The 27,582-nt window shown below is 39.9% G+C and overlaps 1 protein-coding gene across 2 annotated transcripts; it reads left to right on the top strand.

Annotated features, from left to right (window-relative positions):
• Positions 1-5,137: 5,137 nt before the first annotated feature.
• LOC117403120 (heterogeneous nuclear ribonucleoprotein U-like) lies at positions 5,138-20,939 on the top strand. Of its 2 annotated transcripts, none has more exons than XM_034005130.3 (14): positions 5,138-5,788; positions 7,178-7,292; positions 9,739-9,812; positions 13,792-13,931; positions 14,097-14,196; positions 14,405-14,517; positions 14,795-15,058; positions 15,232-15,351; positions 17,001-17,129; positions 17,265-17,433; positions 17,744-18,019; positions 18,622-18,842; positions 18,950-19,045; positions 19,712-20,939. In XM_034005130.3, the coding sequence occupies exons 1-14, from the start codon at positions 5,296-5,298 to the stop codon at positions 19,760-19,762; spliced, it is 2,361 nt and encodes a 786-aa protein (XP_033861021.2). In that variant the 5' UTR covers positions 5,138-5,295; the 3' UTR covers positions 19,763-20,939. The 2 variants fall into 2 exon arrangements, with proteins under 2 accessions (XP_033861021.2, XP_033861022.2); XM_034005131.3 differs by having other exon boundaries at positions 18,622-18,836.
• The last annotated feature ends 6,643 nt before the right edge of the window (positions 20,940-27,582 follow it).

Raw genomic sequence — 27,582 nt, forward strand, 5'->3', positions numbered from 1 at the left:
GAATACAAGAGCAAAACCGGCACGATTTAGCGATTTTAGCCACCGGAACAAAAAAGTAAGGCTGAAAACTGGGACAAGCACAGTGTTCTGTGATGTCTGATAACCCTAACAGGTGGCCAAGTTACCCCCAAATTATTATTATTATTATTATTATTATTATTATTATTATTATTATTTTAAATAGACTTTGATAGTGTTTTGTTGAATATTGTTATCATTGTATTATTCATACAAGTACAAAGTATTATTGATTGATTGATTGATTGATTGATTGATTTTGCAGTATACAAATATAAACCTAAGGTCGTAATTATAATTAGAAGAATCAAGCTATTATGTATGTGCCATTTGCACAATTTTTGTTAGAAGGAAATCTGGCAGTTTTACAAAACTAGTGAGTAACTAGCCATGTTATGTAGTGGGGTCTTACTTTTGTATCGTACCTGTTTTCTGGTGTGCTTTGGTTTCATGATACACTAGCTTACATGGTGATCACCCGGAAGTTGGTCAGAGGTTTCTTAACGGTACTTCTATAATTGCTCATTCATCCTTGTTGTGCATGATATAGCTTACATGGTGATCACCCGGAAGTTGGTCAGAGGTTTCTTACCGGTACTTCTATAATTGCTCATTCATCCTTGTTGTGCATGATATAGCTTACATGGTGATCACCCGGAAGTTGGTCAGAGGTTTCTTACCGGTACTTCTATAATTGCTCATTCGTTCTTGTTGTCCTCGCGCGAAACTTTTACTTCAGAGTTATTCTTGTTCATTTTGATTGTGAAGCATCTGGTTGTTTTTCTGTTTGATGTTTTTCCTTTTTTAAAGCAATACAAAGAATCAGCGTATCACAGTCTACCATTCGACCAAATTATAGTGGAATAGTTGAATGTTTACAAAAAGCTGGCTTATTTTGAAGACTCAGTGTTGACAGGTATGCGGGACCGCTGTGCTGCTGATACAGATTTGTTATTAATATTTTTGTTTTTCTTGAAAGAGGGAGCGATTATCTTTTAAATGGTACCTATATATTTATTGAGCAAGCTGTGTAAGTTAAAACACACAGAAAAATGACACGCTGCTTTGTCAGCTATACCACGAATAAGGAACCGGGAATAATTAACGAACTTCCAGGTGGTCTCTGAACCCTGGAGTGCACATAGCTTTGTGGCGTGGCCTGTACTTCAAGCAGGCCCGTCAAGAGAAACGTGGGGCCCGGCACATCATGTGGACTGGGTGCCCCACCATCACCTCCCATCCCCCGTCGTATTTTTATGTTTAAACAGAAAAAAATACGAATAGATTGTATTAATCAGTTTACCTCATTTAAAGATATCTTAAAAAGGTTAATAATCCAAACAGGTATACCTGACACATAGTAATAACCAGTCGTCTCCTTTGTGAGCGATTGACACCATTAGTGTGCTTTTTACGTCCAGAGGCCATATTTTGAATAAAACTGATGATTTTCCTCAAATTAAAAGATGCATAATAAAGTATTATGTCATTTATTTCCACATGCTTTGGGAAAAAATACACTATAAAGCATTTAAAGTGAAAATCATGCTTATTTTTTCAGCAAAATGCTGCATTTAGCAACGTCCCTATTCATCTGTTTACTAAATCCATTATGAAAATGTATAACATGTTACCATTATAACAGTAAACAAGTCAGCACTTTGTTTCTCAACTATACATGAATACTGGAGGTGAGATAAGACACTGTGGTCCTGTCCAGTAATGGAATCATTTTGGTAGAAGGTACTGAGCACTCTATTTTTATCCTTGGCTGTGACATCCCTGCACTGTGTTTACAAGGTGACCTTTCATGCTTTGACGTTTAAAATAATAATAATAATAATAATAATAATAATAATAATAATAATAATAATAATAATAATAATAATAATAATAATAATTACTATCGCTTACAATTGCTAAAATAGTAATTTTATTAAACTGGAAAAAGAGAACTAACATACCAATCCTCCAGTGGCTAAATATAATGTTTGATCATGCATCTGTGGAGAGACTAACAGCAAGGCTGCAGGATAAATACAATGAATTTATTACAATATGGGACCCTTTTTATTCACATATCGCTCAGGAGCGATAATGCTTTTTATGGATTTATTTACACACCTATCTTTTTTTTGTATACCAGGCCTGTCACTGTTCCTAAGTTCACTGTCATCTGTTACTGAGGAGAACCCCCCCTCCCCCCCCCACAAAATAATGGATTATCCCACAAATCACACGATCTTCAGCATGTGACCATATCATCAAGGAAGAATATACATGAAAACACCTGCAGGCATGTCTAAGTAATTGTTCATATATTTTTAAAGATAACTTGTCTTGGGGCACGTAGGGTACTTTATACGTGTCAACCATGTTACATGAAGTAAATCAGAAAACCTACATTTTTACAAAAATATATTGTTTGTTTTCTAAACCCTGTGAAGTCCTTTACCACAAGCACAACATGTGCTCCTGTATCTGTTTACCTCATGGGACATAAAGGCCAAATTGTACTACATGTCAACCATGTTACTGGTCAACTTTGTTACATGTTTACAGTGACAGAGCTGACTGAAGGTAACGCTGTTGACTTTTTAAATAAAAGTGTACCTGTTGTTGCTAATTGTTTTATCCCATATATCATTGTTTCCATGTTTTAATTATATGTTTCTTACTTATACCTTACTGTAGTCTTTTTTTTGCTCTTACTTGAATTTGCTCTTATTGTGCTTTCATAACTGCTCTTATCTGTATTATGAAATTCTGTAATGTGATATTTTATAATGTGATAACTTGTAATGTGATATTTTATAAGGTGATACTTTGTATTGTGATATTTTGTAACAATTGTAAGTCGTCCTGGACAAGGGTGTCTGCTAATAAATAAATAAATAAATAAATAAATAAATAAATAATAATAACTTGCTTTGTTGATTTGACAATAGGGAAGAGAATGATACACCCTAATATTTTGTGGCGATCATACCAATACCTAACCCTTTTCTATACATAAGAACATAAGAACATAAGAAAGTTTACAAACGAGAGGAGGCCATTCAGCCCAACTTGCTCGTTTGGTTGTTAATAGCTTATTGATCCCAGAATCTCATCAAGCAGCTTCTTGAAGGATCCCAGGGTTTCAGCTTCAACAACATTACTGGGGAGTTGGTTCCAGACCCTCACAATTCTCTGTGTAAAAAAGTGCCTCCTATTTTCTGTTCTGAATGCCCCTTTATCTAATCTCCATTTGTGACCCCTGGTCCTTGTTTCTTTTTTTAGGTCAAAGAAGTCCCCTGGGTTGACATTGTCTATACCTTTTAGGATTTTGAATGTTTGAATCAGATCGCCGCGTAGTCTTCTTTGTTCAAGACTGAATAGATTCAATTCTTTTAGCCTGTCTGCATACGACATGACTTTTAAACCCGGGATAATTCTGGTCGCTCTTCTTTGCACTTTTTCTAGAGCAGCAATATCCTTTTTGTAACGAGGTGACCAGAACTGAACACAATATTCTAGGTGAGGTCTTACTAATGCATTGTAAAGTTTTAACATTACTTCCCTTGATTTAAATTCAACACTTCTCACAATATATCCGAGCATCTTGTTGTCCTTTTTTATAGCTTCCCCACATTGTCTAAATGAAGACATTTCTAAGTCAACATAAACTCCTTGGTCTTTTTCATAGTTCCCTTCTTCAATTTCAGTATCTCCCATATGATATTTATAATGCACATTTTTATTGCCTGCATGCAATACTTTACACTTTTCTCTATTAAATATCATTTGCCATGTGTCTGCCCCATTCTGAATGCTGTCTAGATCATTTTGAATGACCTGCTGCAACAGTGTTTGCCACTCCTCCTATTTTTGTGTCTGCAAATTTAACGAGTTTGCTTACTATACCAGAATCTAAATCATTAATGTAGATTAGGAATAGCAGAAGACCTAATACCGATCCCTGTGGTACACCACTGGTTACCTCGCTCCATTGTGAGGTTTCTCCTCTAATCAGTACTTTCTGTTTTCTACATGTTAACCACTCCCTAATCCATGTGGAGTAGGTTAGTTAGACATGATCTTCCTTTCCTAAAACCATGCTGACTGTTTATTCACTGGACTTGAACTGCTTAAATTTCAATAAAAACTGGAAAAATGGGAGTGTTCTAAAACTTTTGACCGGTAGTGTAGGTAATGTTCCATTTTAGATCTCATATAATAGAAGTCAGGCTTATTGGTCTAGTTACCTGGTTCGGTTTTGTCTCCCTTTTTGTGGATCAGTATTACGTTTGCTATTTTCCAGTCTGTCGGTACAACCCCTGTGTCAAGAGACTGTTGCATGATCTTGGTTAGCGGTTTGTAAATAACTTCTTTCATTTCTTTGAGTACTATTGGGAGGATCTGATCTGGCCCAGGGGATTTGTTTATTTTAAGAGCTCCTAGTCCCTTTAACACTTCTGTCTCTGTTACAAATAACCACACCCCAGCCCACCCAATAGGATAAAGTACTAAGAAATTCTAATCATAATAATAAGAACACAGCTGACTATTTAGACATCAATGACAATTAATATCAAAACTGGTATTTAATAAAAGTTATTCTCATGCGCTGTGTTAAATATTTGTGTTTAATTTTTATTTTTATTTTGTTAATAATATAGCACTACATTTAGCATACAGCTGTGTCCAAAAGTTTGGCATCACCTGAAATGTTAGGATTGAGACATCATTAAAAAAAAAAACTATATGAACACAATTTAGATATTTTATTTAACATCATCAAAGACACTACACAATGATACCGCAAAAGTCTAACAGAAGTCATAACAGTAGTACAGTATTTCATGTAAGATTTCTAAATTTCACGTTTCAATTGTTGCAATTTTTTCTTTACGTATACGGAAAACTACAAAACGGTATGTAATTCAATATGTTAACGTAACATTATTAAGCAGGTTTCATTCGACTTTATGTTTTTAGTTAATTCTATAGGGTGGTGCAAACGTTTTGGCCATCGCTTTAGTATATTGTTTGTTGTGTTGGAGTAAAACCCAATTACATAAAGGAATTACGGTAGTCACCGCCCTCTTATTCCCCTATACTGCCCGTAATACGGTAGGGGTATATTACGTGTGTGTGGCGGTCGTCTGTCGCGCTGTTGTTTGGCGCAGTATAAATTATTGGTGGCTCTTACTCGTTGTTCTCTCGTCTGCAAGGCTTGCTTGCTTTTTATTTTAGTCTAAAACCCCAGGATTCAGCGTGACGACACAATAGAAAATGAGTTCCATTAACGTGAAAAAGCTGAAAGTAAACGACTTGAAGGACGAGTTGAAAAAGCGTCAGCTCTCCGACAAGGGGCTGAAGGCCGAACTGATGGACCGGCTGCAGGCCGCACTCGACGAGGAGGCCAAAGCCGGCGGAGGGTTCACGGAGCCTGGCGGCGAAGAGAACGGGGCGGAGGAGGCAGGCGGCAACGAGGAAATGGGCGAGGAACTGGAAGAAGCAGCCGGCGAAAACATGGAGGCTGGTGAGGAGGAAGGAGGCGGGGGAGAAGCAGATACAGATACAAATGCAAATGCCGCCGCTGCTGTCGCTGAAGCCGACAGGGAAGGGCAGGAGTTTATCGATGATGAGATGGGAGAGAGAGAAGATGAGGAAGACGAAGACGCCGGTGTTGAAATGGATAAGTTCGACGACGATGAGGATGTTGGGATCGAGGTGGACAAGTTTGACGATGAAGACGAGGCCCCCGGATCACAATCTACTGAAGGTTAGTCCCGTCTTAAAACACCGAAATCACGTGTCCCCATACAGCCTTGCCGGTTTAAGCACAGTCTGACACACGAATTTCATGATGTGCTGTAGAAAGTAGAATAACCGCAGTGCTGGGTTGTATTGACACGGGCGTCGTCAAGTTTAAAGTGCTTGGTTTGAGTCGGAGGTCAGACACTTCTCTGACGTGTTGTGCTATTTGTAGCTTCTTGGTGCCAGACAAAGATGCACATGGTGTAGCTCGAATAATACCCACTGAAATGGTGGACGGCGGCTGCTTTTCCCAGTGAGCCTCGCATGACCCATTGTTTTAAAGGAAGGAAAGTCCCTCTGCAGGAGGCCTTTATAGCGTTTATTGACCAGGTTTAACATAAATATAGCTTTATTTGTGCCTCATTTATATACAATATGCTGGCTTGCTTTACATTTGTATTCCGTTTGAACAAATACAATACTAGGCCTACTTCCTCCGTGCTATGCCTTTCCGGAGCAAATGTGTGTTTGGGTAGCAGCTTTCACGGTTTTGATATCGTTCTGTATTTCCAGGTCTTTAAATACAGCATTATTGTTATTTTTTTATAGATGTTTTAAGGCAGCTTGGCCCCTCACGTTCTTTTCCTCATGAAATGGCGTCTTGGCGGACAGTTACGGGGTTTGCAAATATGTTTTGTAGCCTTTGGCGCTATTGCACTTGTCAACACTTAAGGTGTGTGTTAAATCTTCACTATGCGGCGGAAAATGCAATCTTACACGGGTTTGGATGTGTGCCTTTGCAAAATGTGATTTATTATTATTATTTTTTATTTCTTAGCAGACGCCCTTATCCAGGGCGACTTACAATTGTTACAAGATATCACATTATACATTATTTCACATTATACAGATATCACATTATTTTTACATACAATTACCCATTTATACAGTTGGGTTTTTTACTGGAGCAATCTAGGTAAAGTACCTTGCTCAAGGGTACAACAGCAGTGTCCCCCACTGGGGATTGAACCCACAACCCTCCGGTCAAGTCCAGAGCCCTAACCACTACTCCACACTGCTGCCCCAAAAATGTGATTTATATTAGCGTGGATCCCGCTTTGTCATTCGCACTGTCTCGAGTACACGTAGATAAGTTAGGTGTTTTGAGGAATATATATATATATATATATATATATATATATATATATATAATTAATTAAATACTAACGTAAGATTAATGTGCAAGTGGGAAAACTAAACGTATCCCATTTGAAACATGAATGAGAAATCCTGTTTTAATCTGAATGAATGGTACATAGCCTTTCCCATGGCTGTGCCTGTATTTAACCAGCAGCATTTGCTCATTTTGATTCAATATTTATGGTGTTATATATTGATGTTTTTATTGTAATAGGAGAAGCTGGGAAAGACCAGAAAGCCGACCAGAAGAACAAGAAAGGTGTAAAACGACGCCGCGAAGAGCATGGAAGAGGCTATTTTGAATTTATTGAGGAAAACAAATATAGCAGGTGAGGTTGTGGTAAGACGGTTCTGAAGAGCCCGATTTAATATGGCTGTTTGGTTATAGGTACGTTTATTAGGGTAATGCTGGCTGATCCCCTGCATTGTGGGTGACAAAGGAACCAAAGATAACAGTAACAGCTGTGGGGAGGGGGAGGGGCATTGTTTGGGGCAGATGCAAATGGGATGCCGTTTTTAAATATGCAAAAAATGTTCTACAAGAATCTGGGAGCAAGCAGGGTATGAGGGCAGAGCAGGGGTGAAAGCTGTAATGTGGGGGAAGAATGCATTTAGGGGCCCCATAATAATAATAAAACCAACAAACTTAAACAAAACAAAAAACCTCTGGCGTTGCATGAATAAACCTAGAGAAGCAGCATATATCACATAGGATTCAATTTTGCAAAGATATCAACCAGGACATCAAAATCCAACCTTCTTATTTATTTTATTTTATTTATAAAGATTTCAGTTGCCATTAGAAGCAGAGCTCGGATGAGGATTGGTCATGAAACTGACCACACATTTTTTTGTCCACTTTGTCACCTCTAATCAGAATAACAGCTTCGTTTACATTTTTGCAATCTGAGTATTAACAATTGAACACAGTATTAAATAATGTTTCCCACATGTACATCTGTTTTTATGAATGAAAAAGAAAAAAACGTAAATGAACATTCAAGCAAAGCATGACTAGAAATGTCACAAAAGTCTAGCTTTAAAAGTTAATGTGTCAATAAAATCGTGTTCATTTAAATGGAATGCTACACTTCATTTACATAAACGTTGTATGTATGCAATTGTTGTATCCCTGAAAAGGCAATGATTGAAAAAGTCCAACAATAACTTTACAGTAATACTCCACTGAAATGACATGCTTACTCTTTATATCAGTAAAATTGCAAGTATCCTTTTAGAGATGTACCAGCTCAAAAAGAGAATAAAAACTACCGGTGGCAGGAGTGTAGTGTTTCGTTACTGTCTTCGACTCTGTAACTTCTTAATTAGTTGAAATGGCACTGGCTGTTTTGCTATTTTGAAATCAACTTAGTTGCTGTGATGTGGTAGATCTTAGAAGCTAAGCACTTTTACTGACAAGTTCGCTAAATACATCATAAACACTTGAACATAATTATTAGTAAAACATACACATTTAGTTATATGTAATTGAGCCTGCTTGCGATCTATACAGTAAGCTTGCATTGCAGCAGCACCAACTGCAGCGGACAAAGCTTTATTTAACAGTCACTGTACCAAGCAGGTTATCAGTCACATTTTACTACTACTAAAAAATATTAATAATACTAATAATATGAACTTGTGCTTGTCAAGTGACCCCAGAGACTGGTTATGCCTCCATGATAAGAGTCTCTTGCACAGTTTGCATTCAAATTTTTTTTTGGTCGTATGGGCATTTAACAAAAAAATCCCAAACAGCAGAGGGGTTTCGAGACGTTTCTTTCAATACAGCTTCGCCTTACGCTAAAACGCTTTGCTGTCGAGACGGCGAATGAAGAAATGAAAGGTTTGCCTCTGGATAACACGAGCTGGAGCGGAGAGGGGGCGGACGGTGCTCAGTTTTTGAAATTAAAATTAGTGTTAGCGTGTATTTTGTATGTTTTAAACATTCTACTGTACATTAGGCATTCAGTACATATTTTACTGAATACAGCCATTAGAAGTACAAGCCCACTGTTTTAGATACTATACCCTGCTCCATACACGCCATGTAGAGTTGCTGCTTATAACGATTTGGTAGCGGATTTTAATAACATTTGGTTATGTAATATGCATTATACAAATCAAAAAGATGGAATTTTGCATGCAAGTGACGTTTAATGTGTAAGATTTATAGTATTCACACATTGTCAAACAGTTTGTTAACAGGATGGAAAAAAAAAAAAAAACACAGTACGTGAACCAGTCTAATGAACCTTCAGAGGTTTAAAACAATCTTCAAGTCCCTGGCTAGCGAACGATCCTTCGGACACAGCCCTAGTTACATTGTCAGGCTAGTCCCTGCACTTTTGATGTCCCAAAGCATGAACACTATTCCTTCTTAAGCTTTTTAACTTTTCCAGGGCCGGCACCAGGTTTTTGTGGCCCCAGTGCCTCCCCCATCTTCACCACCAAATCAATAAAAGCTTACGCAATTAACAGAAAACAGAACACACACTTTACAGAAATATTTTTTGTAAGTGTACATTTAATGCCACCCTTGAACTTCTCATAGAAACTGCCACCCCCCCCCCCCCCCCCCATGACATCACAGCTTCTATTACTTTGTCAGTTTTCTTTTTTACCTTTTCATTTTTATTCATTGCATTTAATGGGATGCATACACAATACGAACATCAGTGTTTACAATGAGAGTCAGGCTCTTAGCACACACAGATGTTGCTTTGCAGTAGTGATGGGTGCTCCTGATTTATTTATTTATTCTTTTGTCTCCAGGGCCAAGTCTCCACAGCCACCTCTTGAGGAGGAAGATGAAGAGTTTGATGATACAACAGTTTGCTTAGACACCTGTAAGTGTCTTCATTTTAATCTGAGTGATTCATTATTGTCATGAACTGCATGCACAGTGCAAATACTGTTTTATTTTTTTAACTCTTAAGATGTTTCTATAGAATTTTGTGAACACCTTTTTGGATTGATATGAAAACTGTTTACACACGGGTGAGAGTTTTCTGTCTGTTGGGGCATGAAGTTAAGATATGAAGGGCAAGGCAATGTTGTGAAGATTCAGGGGCACCAAGGCAATTCCAGGGGGCAGAAAGGCAAATATAAATCCAACCCAAGGGCATGATTTCATACTCATTCATAAAACAACAAACAATAAATACAGAGAGCATGTTATGTTGTTGAAATGTTAATTCAAACGAACACAAATGGTGTTTTCGGAGTGATTCACACATTGTTACAAAAATAAAAAATATAGGTCATTTTTCTATTGTAAAAATAAAATGGTGTAAAAATATCCAATTTAAAAACGAACTTTCATAATGAAAAAAAATACAAAGGGTAATTTGGCAAAAAATAAATATTCAAGGTATATTTACTAAACTCGGTTAGCCTGTTAACAAGAGCTAAATATAGCGCTTGTCTGTGTCCTGTAATTAAAGCTTTTTAAAAACCTCTGCCATGTGTTTAAGGTAAGCAAGTTCAACTGGATTTCATATACATGCTGTCCGCTGGTGAAGCGAACATTTAGTCAGTGCATTTTTAAATGCTAATAGTATTCTTTCAGAAATTGAGATTTTCACTGAGAATTGGATATTATTATTATTATTATTATTACAATAAGTCCTCTTTTTTTATAGAACATGGTATAAAAAACTCATTCAAAGAAATCCCGATGTTTTAAGACACATTTTGATAAACAGATTGGCACTCTCCAGTTTTCATGTTCCTGCCGTCACTAGCCTTTGCCTTGTGTTGTGTAAAATCTGACAAATTTCCAGTGTAAACATAACAGTAAATTAAGAAAAAAAATCAACCCCACTGTCCAAAGGAGAAAAAAATATTTCAAAACTACATTAACATTATGGGCCTATAGAAATAATTTGATCTCTCTTTTATTTTGCTGTTGGTTCCAATTTCTGAATTACGTGGCCCAGCTTCTGCTAGCGAAAGCAGCAGTCCCTTCCAGTGTGCCGCGGCTGCAGAGATGCAGTTCAGTTTTTGCGATCCTATTTTTATCCTAACTTTACATGACTTGGCATAGCCTCTTCATTTGAAGAAGTTTGATTATGGGAAGGCCCTGGTAAAGTTCAGAAATGAAAAAGAAAGAAGGAACTTCCGCACAACAGCTCCAAAAAGGTGACTTCTGTAATGTGGGGGGATGGGATCTTGTTTCTACCAGGTAATTTCACAAGACATAATTCTTGCTGACTGGATACCAAATGATAACTTTATTTTTACATTCTTTTGTTCTGAAATGCAAGGTCTGTAAACTGTCGGCATGTATAACAATACGGTGGCTGTGTTCATTCTAAATCATAAAGCATCACCCCCTCACTAAAGAAAATGTCTCTTTTAAAATGGACCCGCAGTAAGTCCTGGAGCAAACCCTGTATTTCAAAAACTGTTTGTTTTCGAGCCTCAAGTGTGATTTATGTTGTTGGTCCATCTGGTAAAATAAGTTGCAAGTGAAGTCATTTCTGAAATTTTGTTTTCTACAAAGTCAAGTTCATATTTGGTACTGAAAGTGCTCCAAAATAGCTCAGAATGCATCAGAGAGAGCATGTACAACCACAGAGCTTCGGGGGGCCTAGGTGGTGCCCAGACCACCTCGCCGAAGGATTAGTTTGTGAAAATTGATTGTTGGCCAGTGTACAGCTTCATAATATCAAATTTGGACAGTATGTTAACCATCAAGTACACCACGGTTATCGTCGTACTGCGGTAGCAAGTCATTTTTTTGTAATCTGTTTTTAAATGGCTATTTAAAGAAATACTCAAGTCCATTTTTTAACAAGAAAAATAACTTTTAAAGTTTTAAAATAAATACAACACACTGGTACTACAGTTCTATCAGACAGTACCTAACTGGAAGTAGTGTTCACTCCAGCTCACACAGGCTCAGCAAAATAATGCTGCTTTTTTATTTCAAATTACTGTGGAGAAGCACCAAAATATGAACATGTAAGGATAAGGATGTGACCACTGCAACTGAATACCCTCTTCATCTTTATCGGTTTGGACGGCAGCCTATTAGTTAAGAGAACCAAAGTGTTACCTAGCAACAGCCAATCGAGTGCGTTAAGACATGCAGTGCCCGCCCATTGATCTCAGCAGAGTGCAAAACGTGATGAGAAGACGGCGTCTGCAAAGTGTTTGTGTGGGGGTGTTTTTTTTGTTTGGACACAGCAACGAATACAAAAGAAAGACAAGTTAAGTTGGGTATGACGCCGTTGCAAAGTTAAGTGGCATCTAGGGGACTTTTTTATTTTTTTAAATTGGAATAAATACATAATACATTTTTGAATACATAAAACCAAAATCCTTACAACTCTCAACTCGAGGAGACGGAAACAATACCGTTTAAAATGAAACGTAATACAAATGCCTGTAGCATCATAGACTTAGTTATATAGTAGTAAATAGACTTTTTGATTCTCTGCATTGGTGTGTGCTTACTGAGTTTCTCTTGACTGATACGATAGGTAATAGCTGCTGTTACGGTTTGGTAAATTAATAGGAATGCAGTGATGAAGTTACAGTGCCTTGTTCCTGCCGAGTATTTGTGTTTCATTTACTGACAATCACGTTTGCTAGTGATCATTGTTTAGTAGGGCGCTTTGTATTAAATATGACGTCACTTATTTAATAGCCTACTTGGATAATCTCATGCATGGCAGTTTTCAGAACTTGATGTCTGTCTGTTCATTACTTGGTTCTAATGAACACAGTGGCTCACCGATGGACAAACGGTGAATAAAAATAAATAAAAGGCACCCATATCACCTTAAACCATGTGAACCCGGTAATCATGGTATAGAAAAATGGTTGCGGTTTCAAAACTGGCAGTTTATACCGTGGTTTACCGTAAAACCAGTGACATCCCTACTTCATAATGGAGGGTGAATGAAAAGGATCACTGAATTACCATTGAACCGCCACCACTCACAACTCCCTAAGAGTAATGGAAACAGAATTGAGCAGAATATTAAACAGGACAGAAATTGTATTAAATATTAACAAGTTAAAGATCCCATATCAATCTTGATTAATTCAGGTTAAGTTGTTTTTTGAAGTGGTGTAGTATTTTGTTTTATTTGGCACTACATTCTCTTTTTAAACATACAAAATGCAAGGCTAGAATATAACCTGGCAGTTAGTTAATAATGTGGTATAATGACAATGCAGTGTTTGACATTGTAGGCAGGGCTCAGCCTCCCGTTACCATGGTGTCTAGCTACTGAAAGATTCCAGGGTCATATTGGCTGTAAGAGCAGGGCTGGCATGAGAGTTGTAGACAATAGGAGATGCTTGGCACTGAAAGAGCAGAGAAAGAAGAGGTTGGAGGAGCAAAAGGGCAGGGAGTAGAACACAGGGGAAAGCCCCAAAAGGTAACTTAGTAATGTAATAAGAGCTAGTTCCCCTTTTAGAACTGTTTTTTAATTGTATAGCTATTCTCATTGGGCTCTTAACTCTTTCCCTGTCAGACAAGTACATTCTTTTATATTGGGATTTCATAAACTTGTTTCCAAAAGTGTGCCACCCTCCAGACAAGTGTGCAAACGCATGTACTTGCAGTGCTTTTTGAGATCAAAATCTTTTCTACATTTAACAATTTATTTTTAAAATGGTGTGCTGCACCAGCGAACCATACGAGTTAAACGAAGGCAAGTCTTTCAATAAGTGGATGTGAACAGATTCTTAAAGTGGTGCCTTTTTCAGGAATTAGGCCCGTGTGTTGTAAGAAGTGTGTCAAACTGGAGCTTGAATGTTGAGTTGTTCTTTTGGTACCTGTTGTAACTTCTTCATTTTGAATGATTTCAGATAACAGTGACCTTCACTTCAAAGTCTCAAGAGATCGGTACAGCGCATCCTCTTTGACCATGGAGAGCTTTGCCTATCTCTGGGCTGGAGGAAGAGGTTCCTACGGAGTTACAAAAGGAAAAGCCTGCTTTGAAATGAAGGTAACCGTGAATCAGCCAGTCAACTGAAACCACCAAGACTCAAGATCTATGAGCAGACATCCAGTCTGTTTACTGAAAGTCTGACAGTTTGTCCACCTAGGCTATTGCTACTAAATGAAGGATTGTACGAATGGTTCTTTAATTCTGTTTTCTGCCCTACATCAGATTACAGAGAAGATTCCAGTGAAGCATGTGTCAAGCAAGGGGATTGAAATTCATGAAGTGCAGGTTGGCTGGTCTCTGCAAAACGGCAGCATGCTGCTTGGTAAGTTTAACTAATTGCTATTGAAGCAAAAGCTTCGACCTTGGAGAGGACAGTGTAAGTTAATTCTTGGTGTTGGTTCAGAGAATGGTGGATTGAACGGTGTGCTTGATTGTATTCCCAACCTATTCAGAAAGAAGTTGCACCCCGATTGATTTTAGGACCTTTCCTTGTTTTAAGCTCCTCTGGTACTGATGTTTACCTCTTTCAGGTGAGGAAGAGTTTTCCTATGCGTATTCAGCAAAGGGAAGGAAGACCACTAACTGTGTCACAGAGGACTTTGGAGAGACGTATGATGAAGAGGATGTTATCGGTTGCTTTATTGTAAGACTTTGATTCCTCCAGCAAAACCGTATTAAATGTCTATTGGAGGCTTAAAGATAACACATTTTATATAGTTTTGCAACCAAGTAAACATTTAACTTTTCCTTGGTGTACAACTGCTGCTTGTTTGACTGCAGCTGCTTACACAATTTTACATTTGAGCGATTTTTGTTTTTGCACCTCATTCAGTCCAACTTTCCTAATGAAATTAGATGTATTGAACCTTAGCAAAGTATGTTGCCAAGCTTTTAGTCTGACTGTTTGTTTTCCCTTGCAGAATTTCGAAGGTGAGGAAGTGGAGCTCTCCTATTCCAAGAACGGACAGGATCTTGGAGTTGCATTCAAAGTCGGCAAAGAAGCCCTTGCTGAAAGGGCCTTGTTCCCTCATGTTCTGTGCCACAACTGTGCAGTAGATTTTAACTTTGGGCAGCTAGAGACACCGTACTTCCCTGTTCCTGAGGGGTACACCTTCCTTCAGAAGATCCCAGTAGAGGAACGAGTGCGTGGTCCAAAGGGGCCTGAAACTAAACAGGAGTGTGAGGTATGTGTCAAACATAGCAGGATTTCAAAAATAAAGATTTGGACCATACATTGATTTCTCTGTCCATCTGGGATTTCAGTTTAATCTGCTTTCATGACTAATATAAAGTGGGGACCTAGAACATGATCAGAGATTGCCTCTCCTTACTTCTCTTTTTTTTTTTTATTCTAAAGGTTATCGTGATGGTCGGCCTGCCTGGTGCTGGAAAGACGGCCTGGGTCACAAAGCACACAAAAGAGAACCCTGGGAAGTACAATGTTCTCGGCACAAACACAATCCTGGAGAAAATGATGGTAAGATCTTGAGTATTTGATAGACTGGCATACAGAGCATGACTGTAGTTCAGTCACGTGCTTGTGTCTCTCTTGCATCTACAGCTTGCGAACATGTAGTACAGATCGCAAGCTCAGTATTGAAAATTCCTTATCACTAGTTAAGTATTGGAATCTGAATGATGACCAAATTCTCCATGAGTTGTGTGCTTTGACAGTGCAGCGCTTGTCTGTGGAACTCATTTGAAATGATACAGCTGCTCTGTTGTCTCTGGTTTGATGCTGATGCCTGGGTTGTTGGTACCCTTTTCAAGTTGAATGTTAGTTAATAGATTATTCAAATTGGCAGCCAGCTGGTTTAAACAGGGTTTGTATGCTAGTCTGAAAAAAGTATGCAAAAATGCCAAACTGATTTCCAGGGCTTGAAAATGCTTGAAAAACCACGTCCCTGTTATGAAAGTCTTGAAGTCTGGAATTACTGGTATCACTGGAGAATGAAAATAATTCTGCGATTTATTTTTTATTAAGAATAATTGATTTTCGAAAGTGCGTCAGCAGCTCTAGCGGCAAATGTCTAGGCAGTTTACTAGTAGGAACTATATTGCTTGTGACCAAATCCCATGAGGATTGCCACGTGTAACACCGTTTAACGTCCTGACAACTCAAGCAATCCTATTCAGTCAGCGCACTGGTATGTCACATGACTCTGTCTGCTCCAGTGAAACGAAGGGTAAAATGGACACTGCAACAGCCAAAATATATCAATTTATATTGAAGGCTATGATTTTTTTAAACAGTTACAAACTGGAATTACAAGCTACTGTACTCTGCTCACCAAGATTAACGAATAGGATATTCAGAATACTGGATGCAGCATGCCACAAATAAGTACTGTACTTGTAATTCACAATCTCATTGCTATTGTTCATGGTAGTGGTGACAAATACTGTAATAAAGAATCAAATAATAAAAACAGTATTAATATTAAGCGAACAAAAGGCTTTGGACCCAAACAGGGTTGTTCTAGCGAGGGTGTACTGTATTTAGTATTTGACTTGTATGTTTAATAATACGACACTTGTACATTTTTAATGTATAATGCATTTGTTTTTGGTTATTTTTCACCACCCATAGTGTTCAACATTTTTATGAATAAGTTTTGCATCAGAATCCAATATCAACCCTTACAAAATTAATATACTGCAAGTATACTTGTGCTGAAATGGTCTGGTTTTAGTATACTCTTGGTACCATTATACTATCCTGTTTTGGCACAAGTATACTTGGAGTATACAGCTTTTTATATTCTCTTTGCAGATAATGCAATGTAATTCTTAAATATTGGACATTTCTTAGATTGTATCTTCTCTTTTGCAAACCTGCATTGTCTCTTGCTAGATATGCACCTCCAGATTTGACATGCTTTTAGAGAACCAGGAGCAACTTCTGCTCTGGATCAAAAAGCTATAATGCTCTGCGGCTGCCTGCTATGTGGATAACTATCGAAAGAATGGTACAAACTAACTAAAAGTCTGGAAAAAGTATGGCAAAACCATGGAATTTTGATGTTGATAAAGTGTATGAACCCTGTTTAAATCAAATTGAGTAATTGTAGGGTTCTTTTAGATGTCTGCAGTTGGTAGTGGATATACTTATTTTTTTCCCCCCAGATTTCAAGTTTGAAACGGCAGATGATGGACACTGGAAAACTTACTGCAATTTCTCAACGTGCCCCCCTGTTTCTGGGTAAATTCATTGAGATTGCAGCCCGCAAGAAGCGCAACTACATTCTCGATCAGGTACAGCTAGAGTTCTTGTGTATTGGCAGCCAAATATATCACTGTAGTGAAATGGTTATCACTTTTTGTTTGGCAGCTTTTTTTTTTTTTTTTTTTTTAAGGCAAACGCTCAATTTCTACCCTGTTGCTTTTCAGACTAACGTTTCGGCTCCAGCACAGAGGCGGAAGATGTGCCTGTTTGCTGGCTTCCAGCGCAAGGCAGTTGTGGTCTGTCCGTCCGATGAAGACTACAAACAGCGAACACAGAAGAAAGCAGAATCCGATGGCAAAGACCTGCCCGAGCATGCAGTCCTGAAAATGAAAGGTATCAAATCGTATCTCAGAACAGTTTTGCAGGCTTTTATAACACTTGATTTTCAGAAGACACACTGGAAGCTAAAGAAAATCCAGAAACTGCCATGTCGCTGCAATTTTCGGTGTACCACCTGATGTATTGTGTGTAACTTGCCAAATGAGTGATGTTGCATAGTTAATAGAAAATTTGTCTAGCATTGAGCTGGTACCTCTTGGGTCCATTTATTGCTTAATTTAAATATTAGACTTTGGGCTTCATTATGTGTGTGTGTGTGTGTGTGTGTGTGTAATTAGACTGATTTTTGCTTTTTTCCCCCCAGGCATTTATACACTGCCAGAGGTGGGGGACTGTTTTAATGAAGTCAGTTACGCAGAGCTGCAGAAGGAGGAGGCAATGAAACTCTTGGAACAGTACAAAGAGGAGAGCAAAACCACACTGCCACCAGAGAAGAAGCAAAACCAGGGAGGACCAGTCAAGAAAGGGGGAAACCGAGGGAGGGGAGTGAAGAACCAGTTCAACAGAGGCGGTGGAGGAGGGCAAGGACCGAGGGGAGGCCGCGGGGGATTCCAGAACCACCGGGGCAACTTCAGAGGAGGTAAAAACTGCTGGGAAAGGATGAGCTGGCAGGAGCTGCTAACATCTTGATCATTCTTCAATAGAACAGATCATTTATTGGTATAGATTGAGTGAATTTCCATGTGTGACTCCTACGTGTGCTGAAATGCTTGCAGTAATGCCTTTTACCTTTCTCACTATAAACTACACTTTTTATTAAGATCAATAACCAAAGATTAAAACTAACACTTGTATAGTTTACTGACCTTAGTTTAACAAAATGGGGGAAAAAAAATTGTAATAGCTTCTGCTTTGGCCAAAAATTTAATTGTTAGCTTTTGATATCACACATATTGAGTAGATCTTCAAAATCTTTGTTGTCAAAACACTTCTGAGCTGGGCTTTGTTCAGTACGATTGAATAATAGTTATGGGTAATTGCCACGTTACTCCGTGCAAAATGCAGTGTTTTGAGGAGTTCCTTGTCGTCTGTGCGACTGCAGTGTTTTGAGGAGTTCCTTGTCTGTGCGACTGCAGTGTTTTGAGGAGTTCCTTGTCTGTGCGACTGCAGTGTTTTGAGGAGTTCCTTGTCGTCTGTGCGACTGCGGTGTCTAGACTCAATCTGTGGGTTTTACCTTTTCAGTTCCAGGAAACCGTGGTGGATTCAACAGGCCTCCGAGAGGGTTTCTTCCTCCCCCTGCTTTCAGAGGGGGCTTTCCTAACCGTGGAAACTTCAACAGGGGTGGAGGCATGCCCAGCCGAGGAGGACCACCAAGGGGCAACATGAACAGAGGAGGGGGTGCAATGAGCAGGGGCAACAGCAGCCGAGGAGGGGCAAACAGAGGCAACTTCACGCAGGTGGAGGTTTGATATGATCATTTATTTTCTATTATGGTTTTATTTTATTTGTAGTTCTTACATGTGTAGTGTCCATTTGAAGTAATAACTCTGATTTTTGATTCTGCTTGCAGAAATTCCGAGGCAGAGGTGGAAACAACCGCGGCTTCAAGAATGGAAACTACAACATGAACAAGGCTCAGGCCTTCAATCAGAGCTGGCAACAAGGGGTAGGGGTAATTTAGAGGAACGTGGCCTGCGTCCCCTCGGGGAGGGTAGGGGTGATTTTAGAGGAACGTGGCCTGCGTCCCCTCGGGAGGGGTAGGGGTGATTTTAGAGGAACGTGGCCTGCGTCCCCTCGGGAGGGGTAGGGGTGATTTTAGAGGAACGTGGCCTGCGTCCCCTCGGGGCCAGGGCATACATTCAGCAGCTGTAACTGAACTGCCCTCATTCTTTATTTCTGCACACGTTCTCTCTGTCTGCGAAAACTGGTATTTCAGCTATCTTCTTTTAAATGTCCAATTTGTTGAATGCAGGGATAAATATACTGGCTACTTTGAGCTCGGGGACATCGGTTATTTTTGTACATGTATCTTAAGAAGATAAGCAGAATTTGAGAAACCCAAAATAATTATAGAACTGGTATGAGAAGGCTGTGTGTTTTTAATGGGACAAGATTGCTGACCAGAACACATGAGCATATTGGTTGTTCTTAAAATATCTGAAACTACAGAATATATCGTAGGTGGGTTAACACCTATAGATAGATATAGAGAATCCTTGAATTGATAACACTAGGTTAGCACATTCTTTAGCCCAGTTAGTGGCTCTACTTGTTGATTGCATTTCTTGCCATTGAAAAGCAGTGGTAACCTGCTTGTGTCTCTGTCTTGCAGTTCTGGAGTCCGAAGCCCTGGAGTCAGCAATACCACCCAGGATATTACTAAAAGCTGAATGATGAACTGGTGCTGCAGCAGGCTTGCTCAGCAAACCTTCACAGATCAACTTTTTTTTTTTTTTATTTAGTCTCCCTTTTAAAACAAAAAACAGAAAAGGAAAAAAAAAAAACATTCCACACCTGAGGAGAAGTGCCTGTGGGTTCTCTTGGAAGCTTTATGGGTTCATTTTGACTTACTTTTGTAAATTTTTTAATTGCGATGCTTTTAATGTGTAATGCAAGGAACCCCGGCATTGTGCAAGATGGGATGTTTTAGTATTTCAGGGTTCTGCATTTTTATCTGTAATGTGATTTTTACTCCAGTAAAATGACCAGATTCTTTGTTGCGTAGTAGCAGTCGTCTTTATTCTAGTGTTTAACTTTCACATCTAATCAGGAGGAATAGGTTCCTTTTAGAAGCATGTAGCCATGTGTGTAGTCGTATTCTAGTCCTGCAGCACTGTTTGGGGTTCTAAACGAACCAGTGAAGCGGTGACGGTTACCTTGTGTTAACAAGTAACAAAAGAAAGCTTCATTTGTTGGGCAAGATGACAACTCCACTTGTAAACAGATAATTAGGTTTACAATAAAGGGTTCTTTTGCTTTTTTTTTTTTTTTTTTTTTACTTGTATTGCTTCTGTGTGTTTTTCACAATCACATCCAAAGGCTTAGTTGTTTCTTTTTGAATGTGACCTGAAAACCTGTGTTGTGAGGGAATGTCTGCCCTTGTTAGTTAGCTTGATTTCTATTTGAATTGCTATGTGGGCAGAAAGCAAAACTGCAAATTGTGTTAACTTAATATAATCTGAACCATTATGTCTGGTGGTCTCTTCAATGTAACTACTAGGGAGCACTATAGAATAGAAACGGTTTAATTACTGTGGTCTAAACCCAATCTTCCACCACTTGAGACACCATTTTTATCTTCCCTTTGCTAGCATAGATGGATGGAGCAGCCCACACCATCAGTGAAGCCCAGATTGTTCTAGATCCATTCCAGAAGGGGGTCCCATCAGGGGAGAGGTCTAGTACGGAGGGATGGACGATGTAATGCTATTTCTGTTTTTAAAGCCTATTTTGAACTTTAATTTCGTGGGACAAAGTGTGGCTCCATGCATTTGTTTGGGTTCACTCATTGAAGTGGAAAGTTACTTGATTTTATAAAATAAAACCTTTTTTAAATACAATGTGTGTCAATCCAGTCTATTTTAAAGCTGCTATACTTTGCAAAACATGTTAGACCTCTGCTTTCTGCCATTCACTAGCCTTGATCACATTCCACTGGTCCCAGAAGCTCTTTAGTTCTTAGAGCTCATTGGATGACTGAAGCTGGAGAAATTAACTGGGTGATGGCAACCTCACACTTGGTTTAGCATACTTTTGTTTAGTTTTTTTTTCCCCCTAGACTGGAGACCTGTATGCAGGTCTTGGAAAGATAAACTCAACGCTGCAGAATGCCCGCTCGGACAGGTCACGCCACTCAGACTAAAACTAATCTAATGTGCATCTGGCTGGCGTCGACTAGATAATGTGACCGTGTCAGCTAATTAATTAAATTGGGAGATACGTAGTGCCCAATAATTTTAGGTAATCTGGTTTTTCAATGGCATACGATATAGCTGCCATTTGCCACTCATTTTATGTTCTTGGCAACCATTACCATGTATGCTGAATAATTTCTGCAAAAAAATAAACTTTGTAACCGTAAGATGTATGTTGTGTTTCAATTTAAACAGCAATGAATAGTAGAGCATTTGAGAACTAACAATTTCATTTGAATGCGTTTCCTGCATTAGGCAGGATAAATGAAAAGTAGAATAAAATGGTACAACAAACGGGTGTAAGTCAAGCATTCTTTAAGTTTGGGAAAGTTACACTAGCATTTTCCCAGTGACCAAGAGCAGTTGGTATTGGAAGTGTCGCAGTACTGTCTAATGGGACTGTTTGGGACGGGTTGGGATTTGTCACTACAATAAGTTTGGGCATGTTTTTCTACACTTTTAATTAGTTTTTAATACCAATGTTATCTTTAGGCAAAAAATAGACATTGCTTACGATAGCACTTCTATTTACAAAAAAATAAAGAATATGAAGATTAAATAAATAAACACTAGGATTGTGCTTGATCAGCTGCTGCCTCATGAATCTCTTGCAGTTTGACTGCTTGAACTGGTACGACAAATCGGCTTCAGTCGGATGGCTTGAACTGGTACGACAACTCAAATCGGCGTCAGTCGGATGTTGAATCCCAGGTGGAAGCAAATAGGCAACATGTGAAGACCAGTGGAAGCTGCTGTTGACTAGCTTTAGTTATCTAAAGACACCTTGCAGTAGATTATAGCAGTTTAAACAAGCAGTCTATTTGCATGAGCATCTTTCAGATAATCGACTGTTGAAACGGTCAGTATAAAGGCTTGTTTTCTCTGAATAGAGCATTCTGAAGAGTGATGCATGCAGAGCTGTATGTGTTGCTGTCAGTGCTGGGCCCTCGTTCTGAAGAGCAATGTGTGCAGAGCTGTGTGTGTGTTACTGTCAGTGCTGGGCCCTCAGTCTGAAGAGTGATGCATGCAGAACTGTGTGTGTGTGTTACTGTCAGTGCTGGGCCCTCGTTCTGAAGAGTGATGCATGCAGAACTGTGTGTTACTGTCAGTGCTGGGCCCTCGTTCTGAAGAGTGATGCATGCAGAGCTGTGTTTACTGTCAGTGCTGGGCCCTCGTTCTGAAGAGCAATGTGTGCAGAGCTGTATGTGTTACTGTCAGTGCTGGGCCCTCGTTCTGAAGAGTGATGCATGCAGAGCTGTGTGTGTTACTGTCAGTGCTGGGCCCTCGGTCTGAAGAGTGATGCATGCAGAGCTGTGTGTGTTACTGTCAGTGCTGGGCCCTCGTTCTGAAGAGCGATGTGTGCAGAGCTGAGTGAGTGTGTGTGTGTTAGTGTCAGTGTCAGTGCTGGGCCCTCGTTCTGAAGAGCGATGCATGCAGAGCTGTGTGTGTGGGTTGATGTTGGTGCTGGGCTCACATTGCCTCAGTGATGTGGTCCCTGGGATATTGTCACCATTCATGCATTACACAAGGCTTTTAAGACACAGCTGGGCATTGTAGGTATTGTACTGATGTTGATAATGCATCTGATAAAGTAAAAGCAAGTGCTAGCTAACGTTGATGTGATGTTGAGATTAAACGTGTGATTAAAACTGTGATCATTCTGTTGTATGACTGGGTTATTGATTCAAATATTAGTAGTTAATATCTGCCTTCTGTTCATTTGGCCGTATACAAATGGATCAAGGTACACACATGGTGGCTTTATATCTTTTTTAGAACACTGTAATTGTTTATATACATGTTCATTGTTTTTGGTGCTGCATGTCAAATTTAATCTCTGTGATTTTAATGTGCCGGTAAGCAATTGCTCAATTTATAATCTCTAGCTCTTCAGGTTTAAGCGTTTATTTGTGGACATTCTTAATGGATATGATATGCCCATGTACATAGGGGCTGATGGAAGCATGGAGAGTTCGTACAATTAAAAATGAAGTGTTCAAATGTAGTCATCCAAGTATTTTTACTAGACGTCCATTGCAACGTTTAGCTTCAGCTGTGGTATCTAAAAACGGTATGTGATTAACAAAGGCAGCACCTAATGTTTGGTAATGGGACTCGGCGAAAGAGAAATGTCCTGAGGATTCATGCTGAATCAAATTGAGTGGAGCTGAGCCCACGTGATCCAGGGAATAGGGTTTGCATGAGAATTTACCACTGTGGCCAAATGTTTTGCATCCCCTAGAATTTTAGGATTGAGTAATAAAAAGAATAATAATTTTAGATATTTTATTTATCATGTAATCAAATACACTACACAATGATATCGCAAAAGCCTACTGGAAGCTCTAAAAGTAGTGCAGCATTTCATGTTAGATTTTTAAATTATCACATTTTTCTATTGTCAGTTTTGTTAAGTATATGGAAAACTACAAAGCGGTGTGTAATTCAGTAGGATAAGGGAACATTATTGAGCAGGTTTCATTGTATAGGCTGATGCAAAACCATTGGCCTGAGCTGTAGACCTCTGCCATGCCTGAGTATGATACAGTTCACAAGCGGCCCATCACACGGGCAGATACCCTGCTCTGAATGCAGCTGCCTGCTGTTATTACACAGCTGGAGAGACGGAACTCGGATACCCCGCTGTTATTACACAGCTGGAGAGACGGAACTCGGATACCCCACTGTTATTACACAGCTGGAGAGACGGAACTCGGATACCCCGCTGTTGATACACAGCTGGAGAGACGGAACTCGGATACCCCGCTGTTATTACACAGCTGGAGAGACGGAACTCGAATACCCCGCTGTTATTACACAGCTGGAGAGACGGAACTCGGATACCCCGCTGTTATTACACAGCTGGAGACGGAACTCGGATACCCCGCTGTTATTACACAGCTGGAGAGACGGAACTCGGATACCCCGCTGTTGTTACACAGCTGGAGAGACGGAACTCGGATACCCCGCTGTTATTACACAGCTGGAGAGACGGAACTCGGATACCCCGCTGTTATTACACAGCTGGAGAGACGGAACTCGGATACCCCGCTGTTATTACACAGCTGGAGAGACGGAACTCGGATACCCCGCTGTTGATACACAGCTGGAGAGACGGAACTCGGATACCCCGCTGTTGTTACACAGCTGGAGAGACGGAACTCGGATACCCCGCTGTTGTTACACAGCTGGAGAGACGGAACTCGGATACCCCGCTGTTATTACACAGCTGGAGAGATGGAACTCGGATACCCCGCTGTTGTTACACAGCTGGAGAGATGGAACCTCCCTGTTCTGAGCGCCTTGGGTTTACTTCATCTGTCAATCCATTGTGGGACACATTCACAAAACATTTAAACCTGTGACAAATTCAAACCTTTTTTTCCTGTAAAAATAAGTGAAGAAGCTTCCTTTTAAGAGTTCTTACAAGTGTTATTATTTTATTTTTTTTTGCTAGTTGTGTTACATTAGCTGTTTGTTATTCATTGTGCAAACAATGGGTGCCAATGTAGCACAGTGGTAAATACTTTGTGAATGACCCTGTGTGTGTGTGGTACCCTCCTACACGCTGTGCTCCAGTACTGTAGTGTAGCACGGTGGTAAATACTTTGTGAATGACCCTGTGTGTGTGGTACCCTCCTACACGCTGTGCTCCAGTACTGTAGTGTAGCACGGTGGTAAATACTTTGTGAATGACCCTGTGTGTGTGGTACCCTCCTACACGCTGTGCTCCAGTACTGTAGTGTAGCACAGTGGTAAATACTTTGTGAATGACCCTGTGTGTGTGGTACCCTCCTACACACTGTGCTCCAGTACTGTAGTGTAGCACGGTGGTAAATACTTTGTGAATGACCCTGTGTGTGTGGTACCCTCCTACACGCTGTGCTCCAGTACTGTAGTGTAGCACGGTGGTAAATACTTTGTGAATGACCCTGTGTGTGTGGTACCCTCCTACACGCTGTGCTCCAGTACTGTAGTGTAGCACGGTGGTGAATACTTTGTGAATGACCCTGTGTGTGTGGTACCCTCCTACACGCTGTGCTCCAGTACTGTAGTGTAGCACGGTGGTGAATACTTTGTGAATGACCCTGTGTGTGTGGTACCCTCCTACACGCTGTGCTCCAGTACTGTAGTGTAGCACAGTGGTAAATACTTTGTGAATGACCGTGTGTGTGGTACCCTCCTACACGCTGTGCTCCAGTACTGTAGTGTAGCACAGTGGTAAATACTTTGTGAATGACCCTGTGTGTGTAGTACCCTCCTACACGCTGTGCTCCAGTACTGTAGTGTAGCACAGTGGTAAATACTTTGTGAATGACCCTGTGTGTGTAGTACCCTCCTACACGCTGTGCTCCAGTACTGTAGTGTAGCACGGTGGTGAATACTTTGTGAATGACCCTGTGTGTGTGGTACCCTCCTACACGCTGTGCTCCAGTACTGTAGTGTAGCACGATGGTAAATACTTTGTGAATGACCCTGTGTGTGTGGTACCCTCCTACACGCTGTGCTCCAGTACTGTAGTGTAGCACGGTGGTGAATACTTTGTGAATGACCCTGTGTGTGTGGTACCCTCCTACACGCTGTGCTCCAGTACTGTAGTGTAGCACGGTGGTAAATACTTTGTGAATGACCCTGTGTGTGTGGTACCCTCCTACACGCTGTGCTCCAGTACTGTAGTGTAGCACGGTGGTAAATACTTTGTGAATGACCCTGTGTGTGTGGTACCCTCCTACACGCTGTGCTCCAGTACTGTAGTGTAGCACGGTGGTAAATACTTTGTGAATGACCCTGTGTGTGTGGTACCCTCCTACACGCTGTGCTCCAGTACTGTAGTGTAGCACGGTGGTAAATACTTTGTGAATGACCCTGTGTGTGTGTGGTACCCTCCTACACGCTGTGCTCCAGTACTGTAGTGTAGCACGGTGGTGAATACTTTGTGAATGACCCTGTGTGTGTGGTACCCTCCTACACGCTGTGCTCCAGTACTGTAGTGTAGCACGGTGGTAAATACTTTGTGAATGACCCTGTGTGTGTGGTACCCTCCTACACGCTGTGCTCCAGTACTGTAGTGTAGCACAGTGGTAAATACTTTGTGAATGACCCTGTGTGTGTGGTACCCTCCTACACGCTGTGCTCCAGTACTGTAGTGTAGCACGGTGGTAAATACTTTGTGAATGACCCTGTGTGTGTGGTACCCTCCTACACGCTGTGCTCCAGTACTGTAGTTAGTGTACAAAAATAGTCTGATTACAATTAAGGGATCTGTAATAAGGTATAAAGATGTGACAAAGTCAAGTTATATAATGGATCAAATAAGATATGGGACTCAAACAAGAATGCAAAGTTGCGTGAAAATCCTCCTGCATGTGTGACAAGATTCCTCCTTTACTATTGTCTGTTTCTTCTAATCTGTACTAATACTGTGTGAGTAAGACGGCTGAGTCTAGATCTGCAAAGCACTACACCAGTAATGACTTGCTAACAGTTGTCAATACAGTAGCCTTCAGCCCCAGCTAGGGTCTGTATATTAAAGTCAGGTCACTTTTACTTCATCAGTCTCTGCACTGTTATTACTGGTTCTTGGATGGAGACACTGCTCTAGTCAGTGTTCCACAGTTAATTCTGTGTGCATGCCAGTAATTCTACAATACAGATGTGACGCAATACTGATTTACAGGCAATTACAATGGGCACCAGGCCGTTTTAATAATGCATTGTTTTAATTCTGAAGTCAGTATTAGTGCAGTTGGATGCCTCTTACACAATATTTTTTTTTGTTGTTTTGTTTTTTAAATGCCATAGAAAGTGTTAGATTTAAAAAAAATGCAACACTGAACATTTGCATTACATCGTCATGTGATAGTGTATTTTCTATACTTAATTCGACGTTTAGATAAAGGGGGTATGAACTGGTGATGTTTAGAAACTCGTGTTTGTCTCTACTGCCATATATAGTGAGGTGTAAAATGTCGATACATCATCTCTCCACAAGAGGGCAAAAGAGCGATACGGTTCTGTGCCATTGTCCACCATGGTCAAACTTTATTATTATTATTATTATTATTATTATTATTATTATTATTATTATTTTTTATTTCTTAGCAGACGCCCTTACGACTTACAGTCGTAAACAAAAATACACTTCAAGAATCACAGTACAAGTAATAATACAATTAAGAGCAAGATAAATACAATGACTTTGGTTCTAGCAAGTACAAGTATGACAAAATACGATTCAATAACGGAACAGATAAGTGTCAGTGATAGTTACATCAGGATATAATTAAAT

The sequence above is a fragment of the Acipenser ruthenus genome, chromosome 5, assembly GCF_902713425.1.
Source record: "Acipenser ruthenus chromosome 5, fAciRut3.2 maternal haplotype, whole genome shotgun sequence".
Classification (NCBI taxonomy): domain Eukaryota; kingdom Metazoa; phylum Chordata; class Actinopteri; order Acipenseriformes; family Acipenseridae; genus Acipenser; species Acipenser ruthenus.